The 23007-nt window shown below is 41.6% G+C and overlaps 1 protein-coding gene across 2 annotated transcripts in view; it reads left to right on the forward strand.

The window, feature by feature from the left end:
* The window catches only part of PRKG1 (protein kinase cGMP-dependent 1), a 1361110-nt gene that overhangs the window by 1166849 nt on the left and 171254 nt on the right, over window positions 1-23007 (forward strand). For both annotated transcript variants that reach the window (XM_020974951.2, XM_020974950.2), the window contains exon 8: window positions 15119-15184. In XM_020974951.2, the coding sequence (XP_020830610.1) occupies window positions 15119-15184 (66 nt within the window). The remainder of the gene's footprint in view (window positions 1-15118; window positions 15185-23007) is intronic.

A 23007-nucleotide genomic window follows, 5' to 3' on the forward strand; every position in this document is an offset into this window, starting at 1 on the left:
GTATAGCCTATACCAGATTGTGCACTGTCTTGGGGAGGTGGTGGGGAGGAAGGGGGAGAAAAATTTTAAACTCAAAAGCATATGGAAGTGATTGTTCATAAATCAAAATAAATTAATAAAATAATTTTTTTAAAAAAATAGTGGGAAACAATAGCCACTAGAGCTAATCTAATCCCCTAGGAGATGGGGCTGTATCAGATGTGGTTATAGCATATGAGAGGGCCAGGGAGAGTAGAAATACAGACACATAGACACACATACCACATACACACAGACACATACTCACACCACACACACACACACACACACACACACACACACACACACACACACACTCGTACTCACAGACAGAGCTTCCAAGGTCAATGCCCTGCAAGAGACACACAGAGTTGTTCCTGTTCCAGGAAATGTTCCTGAGAATGCTAACGATATAACAGCATCTCCTCCACCCTGGAGTCTTGCCTGGGTTTTATTTAGTCCTTAAAAACAACTTCTACCCTGATCTAGTTCTATAGGAGGCATTACGTTATTGTAGAAAGAGCTCTGGCTCTGGATTCACAGAACCTGGATTCAGATCCTACTTCTGATGCTTCTTGTCAGTGTGACCTGGGATGAGTCACTTCCTTTCCCTAAGTTTTGGTTTCCTTCGGTGTAAAATGAGGGGGCTTAACTTGATGACCCTCTGTTCCCTTGTGGTGCCAGCTCTGTGAGCCTGTAATCACAGGCAAGCATTTCTGATGGCAAGATGCCTATTCATTTCTCCTCGTATCTCCACTAGACACTAGATGCCCATACATGCACAACTCAAATCAATTCCACAAACATGTCGTGCTTATTTTGTGTACAGCACCACAGTAAACACAGAGGAAACAAAGACAGCAACAAACATCCCTGCCCTCAAGGAGCTTGTATACTACCGGCACTGCTAAGTCTACTAAGTACGGTATTTCCATGAATCAGTAATGATGTAGTGTTCAGAGGCGGGGAAGGTGGGACCTCGAGGACACAGGTGGCCATCTAGGTCCTCAAGTGCAGGCCTTTGACTGAATCCAAACTTAGGAAGTTTGTTCTCCAGGTTTGTTCCCACAGATTCCCCACCCCTAAATAGACAGAATGGTCCAGGAGAGAGATAGCATGAAACCGGGGCTAAAGATCAGGAAAAGCCATACCCTACATAGGTGGTGGTACCTGAGCAGGGCTTTGTGGAAAGCTGGGGATGCTAGAAGGCACAGGTGGGGTGAACATTCCAGGCATGGAGGGTAGAGGTACCTAGAACCTGATGCTAATACAGCTCTTATTTCCCAACTTCCCTATGACCCCTGGGAAAGGGATTGAGAATCTCACTTTTAAGATGTTTGTAAAAGCTTAAAAAACTCTCTTCGCAGGAACTTAATGAGTATTTACATCACTGTGATACTAGAGAATCTAATTAGTCTAAATTAACTACTCATTTTGAAGGAAAAAGGGTGGGAATTTTGATGTTGAGTTTCAAATGTCTACTGGACATTCAGTTCAAGATGTCTGAAAGACATTTGAAGATGCAGGGTTGGAGGTCAATAGAGAGTCTGGGACAGGAGAGGTAGATTTGAGAATTGTCAGCACAGAGATGGTCATTAAATCCATGGCAGCTGATGAGATTACCAAGTGAAGTAATATGGAGGGAGAAGAGAAGAGGGCCCAGGAGAGAGCCTTGAGGGTCACCTACAGTGAGATGATGTGCTCTGGAGGGGGATCCAGCAAAGGAGACAGAGAAGGAGTAGTCAGAGAAGGAGGAGGAGAACCAGCAGAAAAAAGTATCTCAAAAGTCTAGAGGGAAGAGAGGATCAAGGAAGAGAAAATGAGGAACAGTGTTGAAGGCTAAGCAGAGACAGATAGTGACTGTCCTTTGGTCCAAATCCTCTCACTCTGAGCGCCAATGTTTATACAGAATAAGAGATAATAGGTGTAGAACTGAATAGCTCTATAGTCCAACCCCCTTGCCCCCACATTTCCACCTGAGGAAATTGAGGCCCAGGGAGATTAAGCAACTCACCCAAGGTCACACAGCTATAGTTAGTGTCACTTGTAGTATTTACACTGGCTCTTCTGATTCCAAAGCCACTCTATCATGCTGCCTCTCTTCTCAGAGCATCTAGAACTAGAAGCAGGCTTTGAGGTCATCTAGTTCAATCCTCTTCTTTTACGCTGGAGGGAGATTAGTCTGAGAGACATGAAGTGATTTCCTCAGCCATGCTGGTAGCAAGGATCAGAGGCAAGATTTGAACCCAATCCATTTGGTTGAGAGACAGTGCTTTTCCCCCTGTTCTATACTATTTCTCATCTTTTTAGGGTCAGAGGATTAGAGCCCTAGGACTGAAAGGAAAATTTGAAATCCTCTATTCCAACCTTTGCCTTTTATAGACATGGAAATGGATGCAGTCATGAAGTGATTTGCCCAAGTCCACTGAAGTAATGACTGGTAGTAGTGTGATTTGAAGTGAGATCTGGGATTCCAAATTAAGAATTCTTTCCCCACTCCCCACTCCCCACTCCACTTACCCCAGTGGCCTTTTTTGTATTTTAGAAGGGATCATTTTGTGATAGAAGTTGGATGCAATGACCCCCCAGTATTCCTTCTGACTCTGAAATGCCATGATTCTGCAAAATCACACTCATTAACTGCCACCCAATAAAACGGAGGATTAGGTTTATCATATCCTGGAGGAATCCAGAGTATCTGGTGAACTGAGTGTGTGATGGGCATTGGAATTAAGTCCCGAGAGAGCAACTGCATCTCCTGGCTAGATGTGATTCTTAAGGCTTCTCATGGAGAAGAAGAGTGAATGAGATTCTAAAGACACCTCCTCCCCCCCCAAAAAAAAGCACAATTATAATTCTTAGCAGTTCAAAAACAGGCACTGGGAGTCCCTAAAAAATCCAGTAGCAGCTCAACCTGTAAATCTTCCCTTTTAAAACGGCAATAAAATGAGAGCAGAAAAGGACAGAACTCACAAAGATTTCCCCTCTCTTTGGAAAATCCTTCCTGAGGCCAGATTCTTACATTTGTAATACTTGGCCAAACGGTTTCATAATTGAAGCCAATGGATGGAGTAAATGCCATTTATGCCCTGCAAAGAAGACTTGTCTGGTGAATTACTTTGCACTGTGAATCAAACATGGCTTCTTTCTTGCTGCGGCAAAAGCTGAAGTTAAGGGGGACACTGGCAACAACTACAAATGCAATGTCTTAGAGGAGTGAATATCTGGAATAGTAATTGGGAAGGAAGAGATGTCTCTCTGTGGATACCAATGCTTCCTCTCAGTGGGCTGTGCTGATTATTAATGATGCGCAGAGGGAGCTGTCCTCAAAGGGAATTCCCATTGGCATTTCTAGAGTCCACAGTGTGTCTTCTGAAATTGCTTTTGCTTCTTTCCATCTCAGTAGTGTTCCATCTAACAGCTTTGTAATGTGCCTTACATTACACTTTAATGCCAGAATGCATTTCAGTTTCAGCTTAGCAAAGGGATGGAAAAACTGAGTATTCAAAGTTCGTTGAGAGGCAGCATGACATAGCAGATCTTGAATTGACCTTGGAGATAGGAAGACCTGGGTTCCAGTCCTGCCTCTAACACATACAGGCTCTATGGCCCTGGGCAAGTCACTTAATAGCTCAACACCCTAGACAGTTTTCTAAGATTGTAAATTGCACAGACTGTGTTGACCTGTCCTGTTGTTCATCCTTCATTCTCAAGGAAAACCGATGACATCACAAGGGCGATGTCTTGATTTGCACATAAATTAGATATGTGAGGCAGCCTCACTCTCTCCTCCAGCATCATCGAAGTCCAATGTCAAAGCAAAGGCCAAGACAGCTGGCAAGGGCCCAGGATGCAGTGGGTAACTTTGGCCTTTAAATCATTCCTTCCTTCATGGAAGTTCTTAGACACAATATAGTTGGGGAGAGATACATAAAAGGTGACCCACGAAAATAACCTTAAAGCAAAAATACAATATAGTGTGTGCAGAAAGTCTAAGTGAGAGCTGAAGATGCACTTATACTGGAAGGATGGGCAGGGATGACTGGGAAGACATAATGGAGGAGGTGGCATTTAGATCTTAAAAGATGAATAAGATGTGAACAGATGGAAATGGTGAGAAAGAATGTGCTTCAGATATGGAAAGTGTCCTGAGAAAAACATGTTGTTGACTGGCTGACGAGGAAGTGTACATAACCTTGTGAATAGACCAATTTGGCTGGAGCAACACACACATGAGAGGGAATGGTTCAGGATGAAATAAAAGTGACCCCAGCAATCCTTGAATGCTAGATAAGGGGTTTGGACTTGAATATGTTCACTACGCAGTGAGGGAGCCCTTGAAGACTTTTGAGCAAAAGCAACATGGCCGGATCTGGAAACAAAGAAAATTAGTCCAATACTAATGGATAGCATGGGTCAGAAGAAGATAAGACTGGAGATGAGAGATGTGGTGATGAGGATTTTCACTAGGGATTTCCCAAATAACTTTGGGACAATCAGTCGAGATTTATTAAGCACCCATTCATACCAGAGCTAGGCTAAGTAATGGGGATACAAATGCCAAAAGACATTCCCTTTCCTCAAGAAATTTGCACTCTAAGAAGAAGGGGGGAAGACAGCATATGAAAAGAAACTGAAAAGGCGGGGAGGGAAGACAGAGAACCTGCCACTGGGACATGGCAGCAGAGAAAGTTCAAGAAGTCACAGAGCATCGTGGTCAGGTGAGAATGGAGATGTCTGAGCTGAGCTCTCTCCTTAAATAGAGGTTTGGAGTTCAAGACCTCATCCTTCAATCAAAGGGCCAGAGGGTGGTGATGAAGGAGAGTGCCAAGGCTTATGAGCTCCTGCAGGGTGATGAGGTTATGCCAATGAGCTTCCTGGGAGCATGGGAGAGAAGTCACTCAGACAAGTCCTAAAGCAGAGCAAACAGTGTTTTCTAATAATGGCAATGACTGCACTTGTGAACTGGTCAGGTTCTGATCAGTCCAGCCATCACTCTTTTTTTCTACCAAGCAAATTTAGTGCTAAATATCCTTCAGTAAAAATAAATAAATAATAAATGAATGAATGAATAAATAAGTAAGCAAGTAAATAAATAAATAAATAAACAAACAAACAAACAAACAAACAAACAAATAAATAAATAAAAGAATGGGGCAGCTAGATGGCACAGTGAATAGAGCACCAGGTATGGAGTCAGGAGGACCTGAGTTCAAATCTGGTCTCAGACCAGACACTTGACACTAACTGGATGCGTGGCCTTGGGCAAATCACTTAATCCCAATTGCCTCTCTAAAAACGATGATAATAATAATAATAATGATGATAAAGGAAGGGAAAAATAATTTAGTTTGATAAAGTCTGAGGAATGTGACTATAAGTAGATACTAATAGAAGCTGTTTGGTAGCCATCAATAAATAATTCAAGAACAAAGTACACATAGACCCACATTGGGTTCACAATGCCTCCAGTTAGGGACTCAACTCAAGAGTTGCTAGAGTCCAGCCATTGTCCCCTCAAGGTGAGAATTTATTTCATTCTAAATTTATAATACAAACTTGGAATTCAATCCCCTATCCTTCGTCTTGCTGGCATAGAGCACTCTACTTTCCAATGTGGTGCTGGTTCCTAGAAGCCTTATATTTCTTTGAGAATTTGGATATTTTGCTTGAGAGGGAGGACACCCCCCACCTTGCTAGACCCTTTTTGCAGTCCCATCTTTCATTAGGACCTTGATAGTCTGCATTACTCACCATACCAGGAAAGGATAAGAATTGGGTTTGCTCTTATGCATCATGGTTCTGTTCCTCACTACTCCTTGGCTTGGCTTCTCACAGCTGTCCAGCTTTATCTAGTGACTTATCTTGCTCTATAAGAGTCTTGGAACTTCACTGATACCATACCTCATGGTGGCTGCTCCTGGCAAAGCCCGAAAGCTCAGTGACTTTGCATCGACTGCACTCTATCTTCTTAACCTTTCTGTTTTCTGTTGTCATTTTCTCAAGGAAGCTTCCCATTCTTTTAGAATGATACTACTCAGGCCAACATGTCTCAGTTGCCTCTGTCTATGGCATGTCCCAATACCAGGGTTTATCTGTGACTCTTCTCCTCTTGCTTAGATCTCAGTTTAGGGATGCATAAAAATCAACAGCAAAATAAACATCTTCAGCAGTTCTTCCTGTTACAAAATTCCAAGGTTCTAATCTAATGTCTAAGATTCTACAATTATTGAGCCTTTAACCAAGAGGCCTAATATAATGGATTAAGAAAAAAAGGAACTAAACTGTTGAAATTCTAAATGATGTTTCACACACATTTTTTCTTTCAAACTTCAAATTATTACGAGTAACTATTGCACCAATGTTATGGCAACGATCTGTGAATTTTCATCTAAAATGTCACTATGTTCTACAACCCCAGTTTCTAGCAGTGAAGTCCCATCCAATTTGCCATGCACTGTGCCATTGTAAATGATGGCAATGTAACACCCTAATTTCCTTCTAAGTTCTTCCTTGAAGCTTGTCATATCATATTGATCCTGAAAGTTCCATTCTCTTTTCTGATTTTGCCTTTGCTTTTTAGGAAGGAAGGTTTTGCCTCCATTTATTCATTCATTATTTTTTTATTCACTGATTCAAGGAAAGAATATTTATTCACTGCCTGTTGTGTGTTGAGCTCTGGGCTGTTCTGTAGGGGATGATGCAGAGGTTAGGGATGATATGGACCTATTCATCATGGGGTTCTCACTTCAGCAAACCACTTGGCTCACTCTCCCCCAAGCTCCTGTTTGAGACATTGGGAAACCGATAAACTTGTTTAAAAATGAGCCAATTTAATAATCACTCTTGGAATTTTAGAGATGGGAGATACCTTAGAGATTAGCTAATTCAACCTCCTGGTTTTCAAACCAAATCCACTTCATTCTGTCTTGGGGTACCATTTGCATTCATCATCATTTCTCGATTCCCATAGGCACTATCCTAGTACATGCCTTCATTAACCAAGTACTTATAAAATACCTACTACGTGCCAGGCACTATGGTGGGAATACAATAATAAAAATGAAGTTGCCCCTTCTCTCAAGTTTACACTTGATTAGGAATATAGCATTTGCATAAATAAGTATATAGTCTGCAATAAATATGAATTCATTAATAAACTATTATTTTCTTATAGAATTGTTAATAAATATGAAGCACATATGCAAAGGAAATGAAAGGTTTTGGGGGAGGAAATCAAGAGCATTTGGGAAGTCCTTACCACCCTCTTTATGTATTTCATTAGCTTTCCTCCAAAGCGTTGTCTCTATTAGCTTTCTCCTTCCAATCATCTTTCATACAGTTGCCAGCATAATGTCAATTCATTGTGTGTGTGTGTGTGTGTGTGTGTGTGTGTGTGTTTCTCTGTCTTTGTCTCCCTCTGTCTCTTGGTCTCGGTCTCAATCTCGCTCTGTTTCATCTGTCTTTTTTTCTCTTTCTTTATCTTCCTATTTTATCTTTATTTCTCCCTTTATTTATCTCTCTCCCTCTCCCTCTCTGTATCTATCTGTCTTTCCCCTGCCTCCCTCCTTCCCCTGTTCTCTCCTACTCTTTCTTCTTTCTCTGTCTCTGTCTTTCCCCAGCCTAACTCCATTATATGAATTTTTATGCTATTTTTTTCTAGTTCTACAAAGCAATCCTTTAGTAGTTTTATTAATATGATATTGAGTACATTAATTTATGTAGCATTGCAATTTTTGTTATGTTGGCTCATTCTGCCCATGAGCAATTTCCCCCCAAATATTAATGTTTGTCTTTATTTTGGCAAGAGTCAAATGGTCACTTCCTTCCCTGATCCCCTAATCAGGGAGGATTAGACCTGAGCAGACCACTCAAAGCCCTGCTTCATAACCTTCTAATGCACTGCCTGTCATGTAATATTCTATATTATCATTATTTCTCGTTATTCCTCGACGGTCTTCATGAGAGCAGGAATCCTGTCTAATCTACATTGTATTTTTCCCTAGCACTTTCACAGTGCTCTGAATACAGTGCTTTGTTGTATGGTCATGTCAGTCATATTTGACTCTTCATGACCCCATTTGGGGTTTTCTCGGCAAAGATACTGGAGTGGTGTGCTATTTCCTTCTCCAGCTCATTTTACAGATGAAGAAACTGAGGCAAACAAGGTTCAGTGAGTTGCCAAGGGTCATACAGCTAGTGTCTGAGTACAGCCGATAATCAATCAATGTTTATTGAATTAATTATATTTCACAAGCATGTATTTAACACCTCTTATGTGTCAGGCACAATGCTAAGTAGTAAGGGGTGTAAAGAAAACCTAAAATCAGTCTCTACCCTTAAGGAATGGGCAAGAAACAATATGTACACAGAGAAGTGAATACAAAATTTGAAGAACCCCTTTGGCAATCTGGTGAACCCTATGGAGCCCTCTTCAGAATGATGATTGAATAAAATAAAATGTGCATTGTGTCTTTGTATAATTATTGCACATTGTGTAATTTTATAATTGTAAACAAAACCAGAGCTTAGTGAAAATAAAGATTGTTTTTTTCTTCCATCCCAGTTCATAGATCCCTGAACTCTATGCAGAAATGCTTTGACAGTCCATGGACTGCAGGCTAAGAAGCCCTGCTTTAGCTAGTTACTGTGCTCGCCCTGAGATTGCTCTGGGAAATCTCTGAATATAGCTCATATATCCTGAATGAATTAAGGTTATGGACGAAGCAGCTGAGGCCCCGAGATGTCGAGTGAGTTCACTGAGATCCCCCAGCTGTCAGCTACAGGAGTCCAGAGGCCAGTTCTCCTGACACTGTGTCCCCCGTTCCATCTGCCACACGTTGTCTCACCTCCCGTGTAATATACAAGGTGTCAGTTTTGGCCAGCGCTGGCCCAAAGGAAGTGCTAGGAGCCATGCTGACAGCCGGCACACTGCTCCCGACCTGACAGGGGGAGTGGACAGCCCTGACAGCTGTTTCCCATGGACTGGGTTGAGAGGGACGGCTCAGTTGCATGTTCGCCATGCCTATTTCTCAGGGATTCTGACTGACCCAGAGAGTTCTGAGCAGCTGTGACCTTTCCCAAGTCAGGTCATTGTAACCTGGGTTAAATCCTACCATTGGACCAGACGATAAGATGTAGCTCCTCAGAGGGAAAGCAGGAGCTCGAGTGAAGACAAAACCTGCCTATGGATTATTCAGACTCTGAGAGTGATGGCACTGTGGGGTATAGTGATGACGAAGACTCCTGTCATGGAGCCACTGTGGGCTATGGTTGTGATGGGGACTCCAGTGATGACAGTGACGACAATAAGGAATTCTCAGAGTCAGTACTCAGAAAAATAGCATCTAAATAAGTTGTTAAATATTTTTGTGTTCTGTATCCTCGTTACCAGAATTCTCTAACCTGATAACTCTAACTGTGCTTTTTATTACTAAAATAAGAAATTTGGGATATAATTGTTAGTGTTATTAATAATTAGTGGCATATTTATGACAGCAATAGTTATTAATACCCTCAAACTTCTGTTACTCCTAAAACGGTAAAAACAAGGAATTAACAGGAACCCGATCAGTGTTCTTCTTAGGAAATCAAACATGTGCGTATAGTTTATTATGTAATTCTGCAATAGGGACAATGCATGAAGTGCGAACCAGATGTGACAGCAGCTACTTTCTATTTTTGTTTATTGTTTACAATCCTGAGCAGTTTGATATCTAGAGGGTCGAGAGGCTTTGCTTGAAAATAGGAGTTTTCTGTGGAAATTTCATATTATAAATTTCCATGTTGACCAATACTACTTTTATAAAGTCTCAAATAAACACTTCCATGATGACCCAATACCTCAGTCTGGTGGGGGGAGGGGGAGAGAGCAACTCTTAGGAATTGCTTCTTTGCTTAACTGCACAAAAGAAATACAATACATAACATTTCAACTTTTAAAAAGAAGTGTATTTTCTGCATACGCCATTCTTTTGTGTAACTGGACCCCCATTGTTAGGGTAATGAATACATATATGATTTGGGAAGCTTTTAAACATTAAATTTGAATAATTGCATGTAATATGTGTATTAATGTATAAGTCTCAAATAAAATAATGCATTTAAAGCACTTTGCAAATGTAGAAGTATTATGTAAATGTGAGTTATATGCATAAGTAATTATAATTATTAAAATGACATAATACATACAAAATGAATGCAAGTAGTTTGGGGAAGCAAGGTACTAGCAGCTGAAGAGTCAGGAAAAATGGTGTGTAAGGGGCAGTTCTCGAGAAGAGTTTGGAAGAACACCAGAGATTGCAAGAGGCAGAGTTGAAAAAAGAAAGCATTGGTGGTTTAGAAACAGCCAGTTCAAAGGCACAGAAATGAGAGATGCCAGGTCATGTGTGCAGAACAGCAAATAGCCTGTAGAGTACATGGAGTCATACGTAAGACTGGAAAAGTAAAAAGAGACCAGGTTATGCAGAGCCTTAAATGCTAAATAAGGAATTTTATATTTTATCATTGTGGTACTAGGGAGTCACTGTAGTGGTGATGGTGTATATATGTCTGTATGTCTGCATGTGTGTTACGTGTGTATGTCTGCATGTGTGCATGTGTGTTATGTGTGCATGTGCATACATGTGCGCGCGTGCGTGTGTGTGTGTGTGTGTGTGTGTGAGTAGGGGAAGATGAGTGACATAGTCAGATCTTCACTTTAGAAAATCGTTGTGTGGAGAACAGGCTAGAATGATGGGAGACCTGAGGCATAGGGCTCAACTCAAGGGGTATTACAATGATGAAGGAAAGAAATGATGAGGGCCTAAGTTAGACTGTGGACGTATTGGAGATGGTGTAGAGATCCAGCCTGTTGTGTATGCTGAGTGAGGGAGAGTGAAGCACGGAGGATGACGCCATGAATCCCAACCTGGGAAACTGGAGGATGGCACCCTCCATGAGAACAGGGAAGTTCAAAGGAAGGCTGTGCTTTGGGGAAAAGACAAGGAGTTCTATTGTGCACCTGTTCAGATTGAGTTGCTGTTCAGCCAGCCAGTTCAAATGCCCAACTGGCAGTTAGTAAAGTAGGAATGGAGGTCAGGAGAGGGGGTTAGGTCTGCATATGTATCTGCATAAAGATGACCATTGAACCCTGGAAGCTGATGAGGACACTGTGTGAAAGAAGGTAGAGAAAAAAGAGAAAGGTATCTGGGACACAACCCTCAGGGTGCTCTCTCAGTGAATCATGGGTAATGATCCAGCAAAGAAGACTGAGGCATGGTCAGGTAAGGAGAAAGCAAACCAGGAGGGAGCAGTGTCATGAAAAGCCAGAAAGGAGAAAGTATCCAGTGGGAGGAGGTGGTCAGTGGTGGCCAGGAGTGGAAAGAGGCCATTAGGTTTGGCCAGCAATTAATCACTGGGAACTTTGGAGAGAGCAGTTTGAGTTAAATGATGACATCAGAAGCCATGGCCAGAGGATTTAGAAGGAAGTGAGAGACAGTACAGGAAGTTTTCTTAAGGACTTTAGCAGGGCAGAGGAGAAGAGATAGGAGGTGATGAGAGGCTCAAGAGAGATTTGGTTTGGTGGAGGAGACATGGACATGTTTGAAGGCAGCCGGGAAGAAACCAAGAGATAGGAAGAAATTAAAGACTGAAGGAACTGGTGATGTTTAGCTTGGAGAAGAAAAGACGAGAAGCCTTTCCTAATCTCCCTTAGTGTTAGTCCTTCCCTCTCTGAATTATCTCCATTTTATCCTGTATGTGTCTTGTTTGCATGTTTCCTCCTCCATTACACTGTGAAACCCTTGAAAGCAAGAACTACTGAAAAAAAACAAACCTTTTTTTGTATCCACAGTGTTCAGCACATTGTCTGACACATAGCAGGTGCTTATTTCTAAATGCTTCTTGAGTGACATAACTGTTTTCGAACTTTTGCAGGGCCGCCATGTGGAGAAGGGATAATTCTTGTTCTCCCTGACCTCAGAGGGTAGAACCCAGACCAAGAGACCAAGTTAGGGCTAAGGTCAGGAAAACCTTCATCACAATTCGAGGTCACCCAAAGAGAAATGGGCTACCTTGGAAATGGTAGGACCTGCCTCTTTGGAGGCATCCAGTAAGGGAAAGCCCTCTACCTCCCAGCTCAGTCAGTTCTGCTTTGGGACAGCTGTAAGTGTTAGGAAGGTTTTTCTGACTTTGAACTTAGAGAATAGTAACTGACATTTCCATGGTGCTTTGAAGTTTGTCAGGTGACCCATTCAGTGCCTCATTTGATCCTCATGACAGACCTGTGGTTTGGTATTATTAGTCCCATTTTACAGAGAAGAATACTGAGCCTCAGAAGTGATGTGGTTTGGCCATAGTCATGCACCTAGTGGGTGTCTGAGGGCAGTATCCAAACCCAGGTCTCCTTGACTTTGGCATGTGAATAGATCATTGGACTTGGGGTCAGGGTGACCTGAGTTCAAATACAGCCTCAGATATTTAATAGCTATGGAACCTTGGGCAGCTTGTATAACTGCTCTGTGCCTTTGTTTCTTCATCTATAAAATGGCCTCTGAAGTTCTTTCTAGATCTGAATTTATTACACAGTGCCTTGAAGCCTAGGTCTCCAACATCTACTAAGGCAGCTGGTGCCGCCATGGACAGAGCTCTGGGCCTGGATTCCAGAAGACCTGAGTTCAAGTCTAGGCTTAGACATTCACTAGCTGGGGGACCCTGGGCAAGTAATTAATATCTGTCTGCTTCAGTTTTCTCAACTGTAAAATGGAAATAGCCATAACACCTACCTCCTAGGGTGGCTGTGAGAAACAAAAGAGGTAGCGCCAGTCCCAAGTCTGCTTTTTTGAAACTGTGTGATTCTGAGCAAGGCATCCTCCTTCTCTGGGCCCAACATGAGAGAAACACTTTGCATAATGGATAAAGCCACCCAATGGTGATATCAAGACTTCTGTAATCATAGATGGCCATGGTTTCTATGAGGAAATATGAATCTCTGATAGTAGATCTCAGAAGTATTTCTTAATTAAACTAAAATATGATTGATGAACCTGACACTTTAATGTAATGATGGTATCCTTAGGGAAAACATCATTAATCAAATTAATTCAAAGATTATCTCTACTTAAAGAAAACAGTATTTCACAGTTATGTCTGCAGCTTTGGTAGAAACATTTGTTCCAATATATTGTGCAAACACTTTAAAATTACGAGTAGCTTCTTACAAATGTAATATGCAAATTGTTACCAGATTTATCTTTGACAGCTCCCAAAAAGATGTTTCAAAGCAGATTTTTAAGGACCAAGCATAGAACACCCAAATGAGATGATTTTAGGATAAGTGCACAAAAATGACTTTTTAAAAAGTACGATCTATTTGTAACAGCTCAGATGTCCCTGAACAGAAATTGTATCCCCAGTTTCAATTTCTGTGATGTTCTATCATAGATTTTGGCAATGCTGACCTTCCTCCTCCACGCTCCTCCTCCCTCGACACACACATAGTCACACACAGATACACACACATGTACACACGTGAGCACACATGCACACACATATGCACACACATGCACATACATACACACACACACACACACCTTACCCCCTCCTACTAAGCTTTCTCTCCTCAATCATCTTGAGAGATAACACAGAACCAGAGTTTCACAGATGTCAGGAGTTGGAAGGGACCTCATGTGCCACCCAGCCCAACCCCCCCCAAGCACACGCACGCACGCATGCACACACACACACACACACACACACACACACACACACACACGGGATGTGCACACTCTCGTGCCCAACAATGCTCATCTTTGTGCTCATGGTTTTTTGTTGCTGTGTTTTCCTGATCTCTGACTTCTCCCCAAGCTGGTTGTGACTCACTGCCCCGAGGCCCTGTCCTTGGTCCTCAACTCTTCTCTCTCCATGTTCTCCCTTGAGCATCTTCTTCATTCCCATGGTTTCATCTTCCTATCTGTGAATAATCCCCAAATCTGACTTTCCAGCCCTGACCCTTTGTCTCAGTCATGAACTGGCATCTCCAATAAGACATTGATTTCAAGCTCTTTGAGAACAAGGACAGTTTAAGTATTTGTATTACTGGAAACTATTACTGAAAGCAGGCACAGAGTAGACCCAACAAAAGTTGATTGATTAACTGAACTTGGTACAATGGAGAGGACACTGAACTTGGAATCAAGAAGACATGAGTTCAAATCTCACCTCAGACACCTGCAGGCCAACTGAGTGATCCTGGGAAAATTATTTAATTTCCCTGTGCCTCAGTTTCCTAATCAGTAAAATGAAGAAATTGGATTATATAGCTTCTAAGGTCCCTTCTATCTCTAGATCTATGATTTTCACCTGGATGTCACAACAACCCTTCAGAATTAATATACCCAAAGCAGAGGTCATGACCTTTCATTCTCAAAAACTTAACCTCTGACTTCAATTTTTCACCCATTTAGTCCTCCATGCTCCCACCTTGGAGGTAATGTAGACTTCAACCCTAATCTTACCCTCACATGCAGTCTGTCATCAGGCCCCATTGATTCCACCCCTCTTCCATCTCTCCCACTTGCCCTTATTCTCTATTTCCCACTTCCGTTGCCCTAAAGCAAACCTTCAATGCCACTCCCCTGAACTATTAGACTAGGAGAGATTCCTTACAGGTCTTCCCACCTTGACTCTCTCAACCACCTTTCCCAACTTGCTGGAAAGATCTTTTATGCACAGAGACCCAGGCAGCATTTCTGTGCTCAAAAACCACCAGTGTCTCCGTGTTGCCCCCCAGCATTAAAGCTCAAACTCCTTTGCCTAATACTGAAGGGCCTCCAATGTCTGGCACCACACTCCCCAGTTTTATCTTGCTTTATTCCCCTTCACCTATTTTCTCTCTCTCTCTCTCTCTCTCTCTCTCTCTCTCTCTCTCTCTCTGTGGCCCCAGTCTTCTTCCTGAATCCAAGACCAACTTTCTTCCCATTATGCCACACTGCAGATTTATTCAAAATCCACCTTAGGATGGGCAAATCCAAATATCTTAAATAAGGAAACATGTTTTATTAGACATATTCCACAAAAATGTACTGCCTTACTAAAGGTCCCTTTCTATTTTAATTTTTAGGGAAGATGTGAGGACTGCCAATGTCATTGCAGCAGAAGCAGTGACCTGCCTGGTGATCGACAGAGAGTAAGTCCATTGTTTTATTGTTGCACCATGTGTTTTGGGGATGTTGTCAGCAGAATCACCTGACAATCTATTGATGACAATGTCTCACATTTTATGGCAGACATCAGCTTTTTCTTGCTGTGGGAACTCTTTTCACTTTTACAAAGATAATTTAATAATTGATTACTACATTATATTTTTCCTTCTCATGTAGGTACCATTCAAATCCAACAAGCATCTTCTATGTACAAGGACATGGGCTGGTCATTGTATCTATAAAAACAAAAAGAAAAAAAAAAGTATTGCCTAACCTCACCCCAAAGGACTTTGTATTCTACTGTGGGGAAACAGCTTATACACAGATAAGTGCAAATATAATCATTTAAAGAGGATAGAGTAAGATCAGAAAAAATGTGTGTGTATATATATATATATATATATATATATATATATATATATATATACACATGTATCGTCAGAGATGGCACCCAAGCTGAGCCTTAAAGGAAGCTGGAGATTCTAAGAAGAGGAGATGGGGTGGAAGAGACTTCCAGGAAGGAGGTTGAGCCTGTACAAAGGTACAGAGATGAGAAATGAGAGAGTGCCAAGTTCAGAGAAGAGCAGATAAACCAGTTGGCTGGAGTGGAAAATGAGTGAGGGGGAGTTAGATGCAGGAAATCCCTGAAGCTTGGCTGAAGTCACAGGCTTTAAAAGCCAAGCCGATGAGTTGGTAGATTTGCATCTCATCCTGAATCCAATAAAGAGTCGTTGAACTTTCTGGAGCAGAGTTACATGATTAGACACAGCCATGGGGGAGATTTCTTTTTATACCTGAGTTGACGATGTTGTTAAGGGGAGAAACTAGAAATTAGAAGTCCAATCAGACTACTTCAACACCATAATCTCCTCTCCCCATTGTGCATGAATCATATGCCCAACACAGTCTATATTTGAGAAGATCAAATGACTCCAAAAGAAACATTCTGGAGATATGGCCAGTCCTAAATACTGAAGGATTTCAGGGCCGCTTAAAAGTTCACTTAAAGAAAAATATTGCCTTATCTCTATTTCCATGGCTCTGTTTTCCACTATTACTGGAGTCAAAATTTCTATCCTTTGAAGGAACTTGAAACCATGTCATATGAAGTGACTGAAGGAAGTGGCCTTGGTTAGCCTGGGGGAGAGAAGACTCAGGAGGGACATGAAGGCTCTTCTCAAGCATTGGAAGGGCTGTCAGATGATTAGGTAATTAGACTTGCTCAGGTCAGCCCTGGGCGGGGGGGAAGGGAGACAAGGCTGGTGAGATGGGAGAAAGTTGTGAAGAGGCCAATGAAGGCTTGATGTTGGGAAAAACTTCCTAACAATTAGTACAACTCCAAAGAGCAATGGACTGTCTCAGTAGCTGGTTAGTCACTCAATCAATAAGCATTTATTAAATGCCTACAATATATCAGGCATTGTGATAAGCATTAGGGATACCAACAAAAGCAGAAGAAGGTCTCTGCTATCAAAGAGCTCCCAGGCCTATGGGGAGTCAATTATACCAGCAGCTAGGCAATTTTAACAGGAGAGGTCAGGCAGCTTGCTACCTGAGTGTCTACTTTTTAGGGGTTACACAGAAGAGATTCTTACTTAGGGAAAGAGTTGGACTAGATCACTCAAAGTCCCTTGCAATTTTGAAAATCCATGGGAAGGTTCAATTCTTTGGTTATGAATGAGATAAACAATAAATAGGAGAGGGATGTCTCTAAAAAGACATCTTTCAGGCTTACAGATTATGTGGGCACAGCCCTCTTGCCCTCTCTCAGCAATAACTTAGTGTGGATTAGTTTATCAAAGCCCCATCTCACGTGGGGCATACCGGCTTCAGTGGAAAGAATCACAGTAGTTACAAGTCCTAGATGCTTGTGGGCATGCAAGGAGAGTGAATTGGAGAATGGGGCCAGCTGCTAGGGTGAGAGGAGCTCATTCTTGCCGAGAAAGAAAAGACTACCTTTGTCAAGTTATCAGCAGTGGTGGGCCCTGGCTGATGGTAGGAATTATGGAAGAGTGACAGGATCCAGAGCTACGGACGATTGAGCTGCCATCTTGCTTAACATGCCAAGAGTTTCCCTTTCACGATGGTAACACTATCATGCGCTTTATTAACTAAAGTCTGAAAAAAGGATCCTTCTGTCTAGGCAGCAAGGAGCTCTGAATTTACTGTCAGAAGACTTATATTGGAGTTACAGAATCATAGATTTAGAGCAGGGAGGGACCTCAAAGTTCAACCTCCACCTCCTTTTATTGTTGAGGAAATTGAGGCCCAAAGACATTCAATGACTTGCCCAAGATCACTCATTTTGAATGTAATGAAGTTAGGATTTGAACCTAGGTCCTTGGACTCTAAATTCGTTGTTCTTTTCACTGTATCACGGTCACTTAATAGGTGGTTGGTAAGCTCTGTGAATCTGAGTGGAGGTGGTATGTGTGACAGAAGTGCTAGATTTGTTGTTAGAGGACCTTGATTTAAATCCTGCCACTTTCCCCCTATAAAATCTTAAAGAGGTCACATTAGTTCTACAGGACTCAGTTTCCACATCTATTAATTGAGTGGGTTGGGCCTGAAAATCAAATCTTAAATCCTTTGCATTTTTAAAGCTATAATCTATATTCTTGATTGTCCTGAAAAAAAAATAGGAAGAGGTACCAAGCTTTGTCCCTCTTCCAGAAACTAAACATTTTAGGATCCAGAGCTGTACCTGGAATTAGCCATGTTCCTTTCAAGCCTGAATGATCTTGGTTGTAGCAGAGAAATACAGAAGAGAACATGAAAGAGGATGGGAGGCTATGGGGCCCCGAAGTATCTCTCCCTACTTTTAAAACAGGATTGAACAAGCACTGGAATCAAAGAATATAGATAGATAGATAGATAGATAGATAGATAGATAGATAGATAGATAGATAGATAGATATAGATATAGATATAGATATAGATATAGATATATATTTTCCCTCAGTAACTGCACCATGACATCCTGTCAAAAGCCTGCTGTATGGTATTTAATTTATGGCCAATTAAAGAAGCACTGGGGGCTTAATCCAGTGCAAACAGATGGTAGCCATTAGAGCTGTCAATGGAAGTAGCTTTCCCCTGAAATTTACAAGCAAGGTACCATGTTGCAGAAGCCAGCCCTTCTGCTCCATCGTTCCATGGGGATGAAGAAAGGACATGATGCTAACTAATCATGCTTTTCTCTAGTTAAAAAAAGAAAAATCCTCACTGAGAAAAGGAGAAACACAAAAATTATTTTAGCCAGAGCCTTCTCAGAGGGGATGATGTCTTTCTTGTGACTTAATTATGACTTTGATAAGTGTCTGCAGTGGTTCCAAAATTAATAAAAATGAATTGTCCAAATAGCACTCAAAATTATTCCAGTCTGATGAGCCTATCTGTCTCTAAAAAGCCATTTCTTATCCATATAGTGAGCCAATAGGAAACTTTAAAAGGTCCAATATTGGAAGTCCATAACCTAGAAATGTGTTTAAGGATGAACATTGTTATTTTTGTAATCAGTTACAGAGAGACTTTTACCTCTATTTCCAAGGCACAAGGAGTTATTCATTGCTCCACATATTTCTATTTGGTATAAAATCTGTAATTTTTCAGCACATTAAAGGCCATTCTGCTCAGTACATCAATCAATAATGTAAGAACTTTTCTAAAAGAATAAAAACATTCCAGTGTGTGTGTGTGTGTGAGTGTGTGTGTGTGTGTGTGTGTGTGTGTGTGTGTGTGTGTGTGGTGTGCATGTTAAGATTCTATATTTGGGGCAACTAGGTGGTGCAGTGGATAGAGCACTGCCCTGGATTCAGGAGGACCTGAGTTCAAATCAGGCCTCAGACACATAACACTTACTAGCTGTGTGACCCTGAGCAAGTCATTTAACCCCACTGCCTAGCCAAAAAAAAAAAAAAAGATTTTAATTTAGTGTCCAATGAGGAGGTAAACCCAGATCACCCCTCAGATTGCCTACAGGTCCAAATCTATGATGTTCTGAAATAAAAGCAATGATGAAATATAAGCAAACCAAACCAGAACAAAGCTCTAAGTTCACAGTGGCTCTGAGATCACATGAATTGGAATATTCCCTCCAACAATCCAGGTCGCAGCCCATCCCAGTACAGATCTGTTCCCATTCCCACCAGTTTATCACAGGGCATCTACCGAACCTATAAGGCCTCTTATTTTCTCTTACTATTGTGAAGATGCCATGGAATAGGATACCAGGGTTAAAAATGGAATTAGGCTTAGATGCCTGAAATTATTGTAATTTATTTTATAAATATATTAATTTTTATCAAAAATGTTCTTTTGGCTTTCATCTTCATTCCTGGTTGCTTTTCTTCCATTAAAAAAAATGTTACTATTATTAAAGGGAAGCTAGATGGCTCAGTGGATAGATTGCCAGTCTAGAGTCAGGAAGACTCATCTTCCTGAGTTTAAAGCTGGCCTCAGACACTTATTAACTGTGTGACCCTGGCCCAGTCACTTACTCCTCAGTTTTGTCAGTTTGCCTCAGTTTCCTCATCTGGAGAAGGAAATGGCAAACCAGTCCAGGATCTTTGCTGAGAAAACCCAAAAGGAGTCACGAAGACTCAGGCATGACTGAAATGTCTGATCAACCACAATTCCTAATTACGCTTATTCCCTTCCTGCCTCTTTGGCTAAATCTCTTGATGCTGAATTATAAGCTCCTTTAAAATGACCAGGGAGAGAGTGGGGTTCCTTCAAAGGTAGAAGCTAGATACTTTCTTCTTGGCAGGTTCTAGGTCAAGAACCATATTAAACACCATGACCTTTGAACTCTCTTCCTGGGGTTCTGTAACTGATTTTATCAATAGCAAATACCTTTGGAACTTAAATAAGACAAAGATTCTCCTGAAGTTCCTTGGGAGATCCTGGGCCATGGGGCCGAAGTAAGCCCTAGTTTTGGACAGAGATTTGCTCTTGATGGTGGACACTGGGTAGGTAAGATGTGGCTCTAGTTCCTTTGCAAATAGGTGCCATCCTCAATGTCTGTAATGCCTTAGCTCTCTTGGACCCCCAACAATCCTACCTCCCCACTTATTCTAGCTTTCTAGCAATGCCCACCCCAGACATCAAGCATAACATCTCTAAGGGACCTTCAAGGCTACTTGGTTTCCAAAAAGGCTCTCCATTGTCTGCCCCCTAAAATCCACTCATTCATTTATTCAGTATTCACCAAATATTTCTTAAGAACTTAGTGTGTGTAGACTACAAGATCTGTGGAGGGTGAAGATGCAGTCGAGGCAGGGTTATAGTACCAAAAATCTTACTTTATTAGAATTTAGAAAATGTCACTAAAACGCTTTCCTCCATACATTCTAACAAGCCAAGTCAGACCAGAAAAAAGTATGATTTGGCATACATCAAAATGGGTCTTTATAGGGCAAATGGACTTCTAAACACGAGCCAGTTCCCACCAGGATCTGTAGTATACAGGAAACATATAGTCATGATGGGCATGATGGGCTCATGTTTGTCAACTACTGACCCTGTGGGCAGGTTGTTTTGTTTCTAGGTAGGAGAGACAGAGAGTATCTACTCTGATAGTCTTTCATTGCCCTTGGAAGTCTAAGACAGGGCAGGGCAGCCTCTCTCTTTTAATTAGTCTTGCAGAAGAATTGAGTGAAGAATGACAAACATTGGATTTAGATGTCACTTTTCTTTTAGCATCAAAATGGAAAATTACATTTTATAATGGATAGAGTAGGGTTAGAATAAAATAGAATTCTATTCTATAATGACATTACTCCTGTCAAGAAAGGGGAAAGTATGGTGACCCCACCTTCCTTCTACCAAATGGTCATAGCATCAAAAATTTAGAGCAAGAAATTAAGAACCATCTAGTCCAAGCCCCTCATTTAATAGATTAGGAAACTAAGTCCCAGGGAGATAAAATTACTTGTTCAGTATCACACAGATAGTGGAGGCAGATAAGTTAGGGATGCTGGCCTAACAGAGCCCAGTAAAGGGGTAAGATATAAGCACCAATAGCTAGAGCATGCAGTAGCAAGGTACCTCATAAAGTGTTATGAGGGATCTATGGAGGAAAGGTGGATGTCACTAGGGTGCTGATGGTGATAAGTGGGGCAAGGACCAAGGCAAACACATTAACCCTTGGTCCATTCTACATCTGGTCTTCAAATCATAATTTTCCTTACTGGGAGAACTTATTGTGGCTACTCCTCAGACCACCAACTCTGGGCTCTAATGTGGCCCAGAATGCCAAGGGCTCCTCAGAGAAGTTTTTAGATAGAGCTGAGATGGCCAGTGGCCAAATCCACTTAGGGCAAAAACCTTTTCTTCATTCTTAATTCAATTTTCCATACTCCCTACCAGCCCTTAGAAAATGCGAAGAGTTCATTTGGGGTGCATTTGCTCTCTCCTTTTTCAATAACCATCCCTCTTTCATTCAACCAAGATCTGATTTAGATTTCTATTTCTTATTATTGTGCACTCAGTAATTAATCCTCACCAAGGTGTCAGCCAATAAGGGATTGATTGTCCCTTACCCAGGGATATTTCACAACGGAATCGATAGAAGGGACCTAATAGAATATATAGTCTAAGCTTTCCTTTCTAATAGATTCAGAAGCTGAGATTGGAAGAGGAAAAGTAACTTGCTTTAAGCCCTAATCTTGGATTCAAACCCAATTTTTCCTATGTCTAAATCCAGTCTTTTTTTCCATGACAACAAACCATTGCCTTACGACAATGTAGTGTTTTCCATGACAAGAAACCTAAGACCTAAAGGAATGGTTTTCCCATAGTGGTATTTCATCCATGGTCAGGTAGCAGATGAGACACATTTGGACTTTCTGAGTGGCCCTTTGGTGAAGCCTCATGGCAGCTGCCTCCCTATTCCACCAACTTACAAGAATGCCTTTGTCCATGCTGGCCCTCTGTCAGTATTGCAGGTGAGGGCATGGCATGGGGCAGAAGATGCTAAGACCAATCCAGATGTCTGAAGGTGCTTAATGTAGGAGTGGCATCACCATGGCCAGTTTCCTGCTGGAAGACTACTTTTCCAGCCTGTGTTTTATCTCCTTCTCAATGACCTTGAATCCCCATGCTATATATTCCTTTTCTGGTCCTTATCTGGACCACAGATTCTCTTCTTCCCACGTTTCCTTTTTCCAAATCACCCTTCTTCTCTCCCTTGTGTCTTCCTCTTTCTATAATTTTCCTTCCAGAAAATACAGCATGAAGTAGTGGTAAGAACAGTGGAATTGGAGTCAGCGAGCCTGGGTTCATATCCTAGCTCTGACGCTTACTCACTATCTGACCTTGGGCTTGATTCTCCCAATCAGTATGTGTTCCCGTCTCTGTTGGCATTGTTATCAACAATACATATCCAACTTAGGCACTTCTTCCCGTCCTCTGTGAATCTTAACCATGCCCTCCAGAGAGTTCCCAACAAAGGGTCCAAACAATAGTATGAGGGCCTTCCTTGACTTTTTTGGACATCTCAAGGATAACAAAGGATTAGAAGGTGGCTTATCCGTCCATCTTTATCCTTCCTCACCATAGGACCAACCCAAGTTGTTTTTATCCCCCCCCCCCACTCCTCACACATTTCTCTTTTAATCTTTTTTTAATCAACAAAAATTGACTTTCTCTCCCCACCCACCTCCCTGCACATACACATACACATATATTTCTTTGATGAAGTCACTGACCACAATCCTCCTTTGTCGTTTCTTTGTGTCACGACTTCTCACACCTGCCCTGTCACTTTCCATTGCCCTTTGGGGGATCTACCTTTTCAGTTTTCAGC

The sequence above is a fragment of the Phascolarctos cinereus genome, unplaced genomic scaffold, assembly GCF_003287225.1.
Source record: "Phascolarctos cinereus isolate Bilbo 61053 unplaced genomic scaffold, phaCin_HiC Scaffold_3;HRSCAF=262, whole genome shotgun sequence".
Classification (NCBI taxonomy): Eukaryota; Metazoa; Chordata; class Mammalia; order Diprotodontia; family Phascolarctidae; genus Phascolarctos; species Phascolarctos cinereus.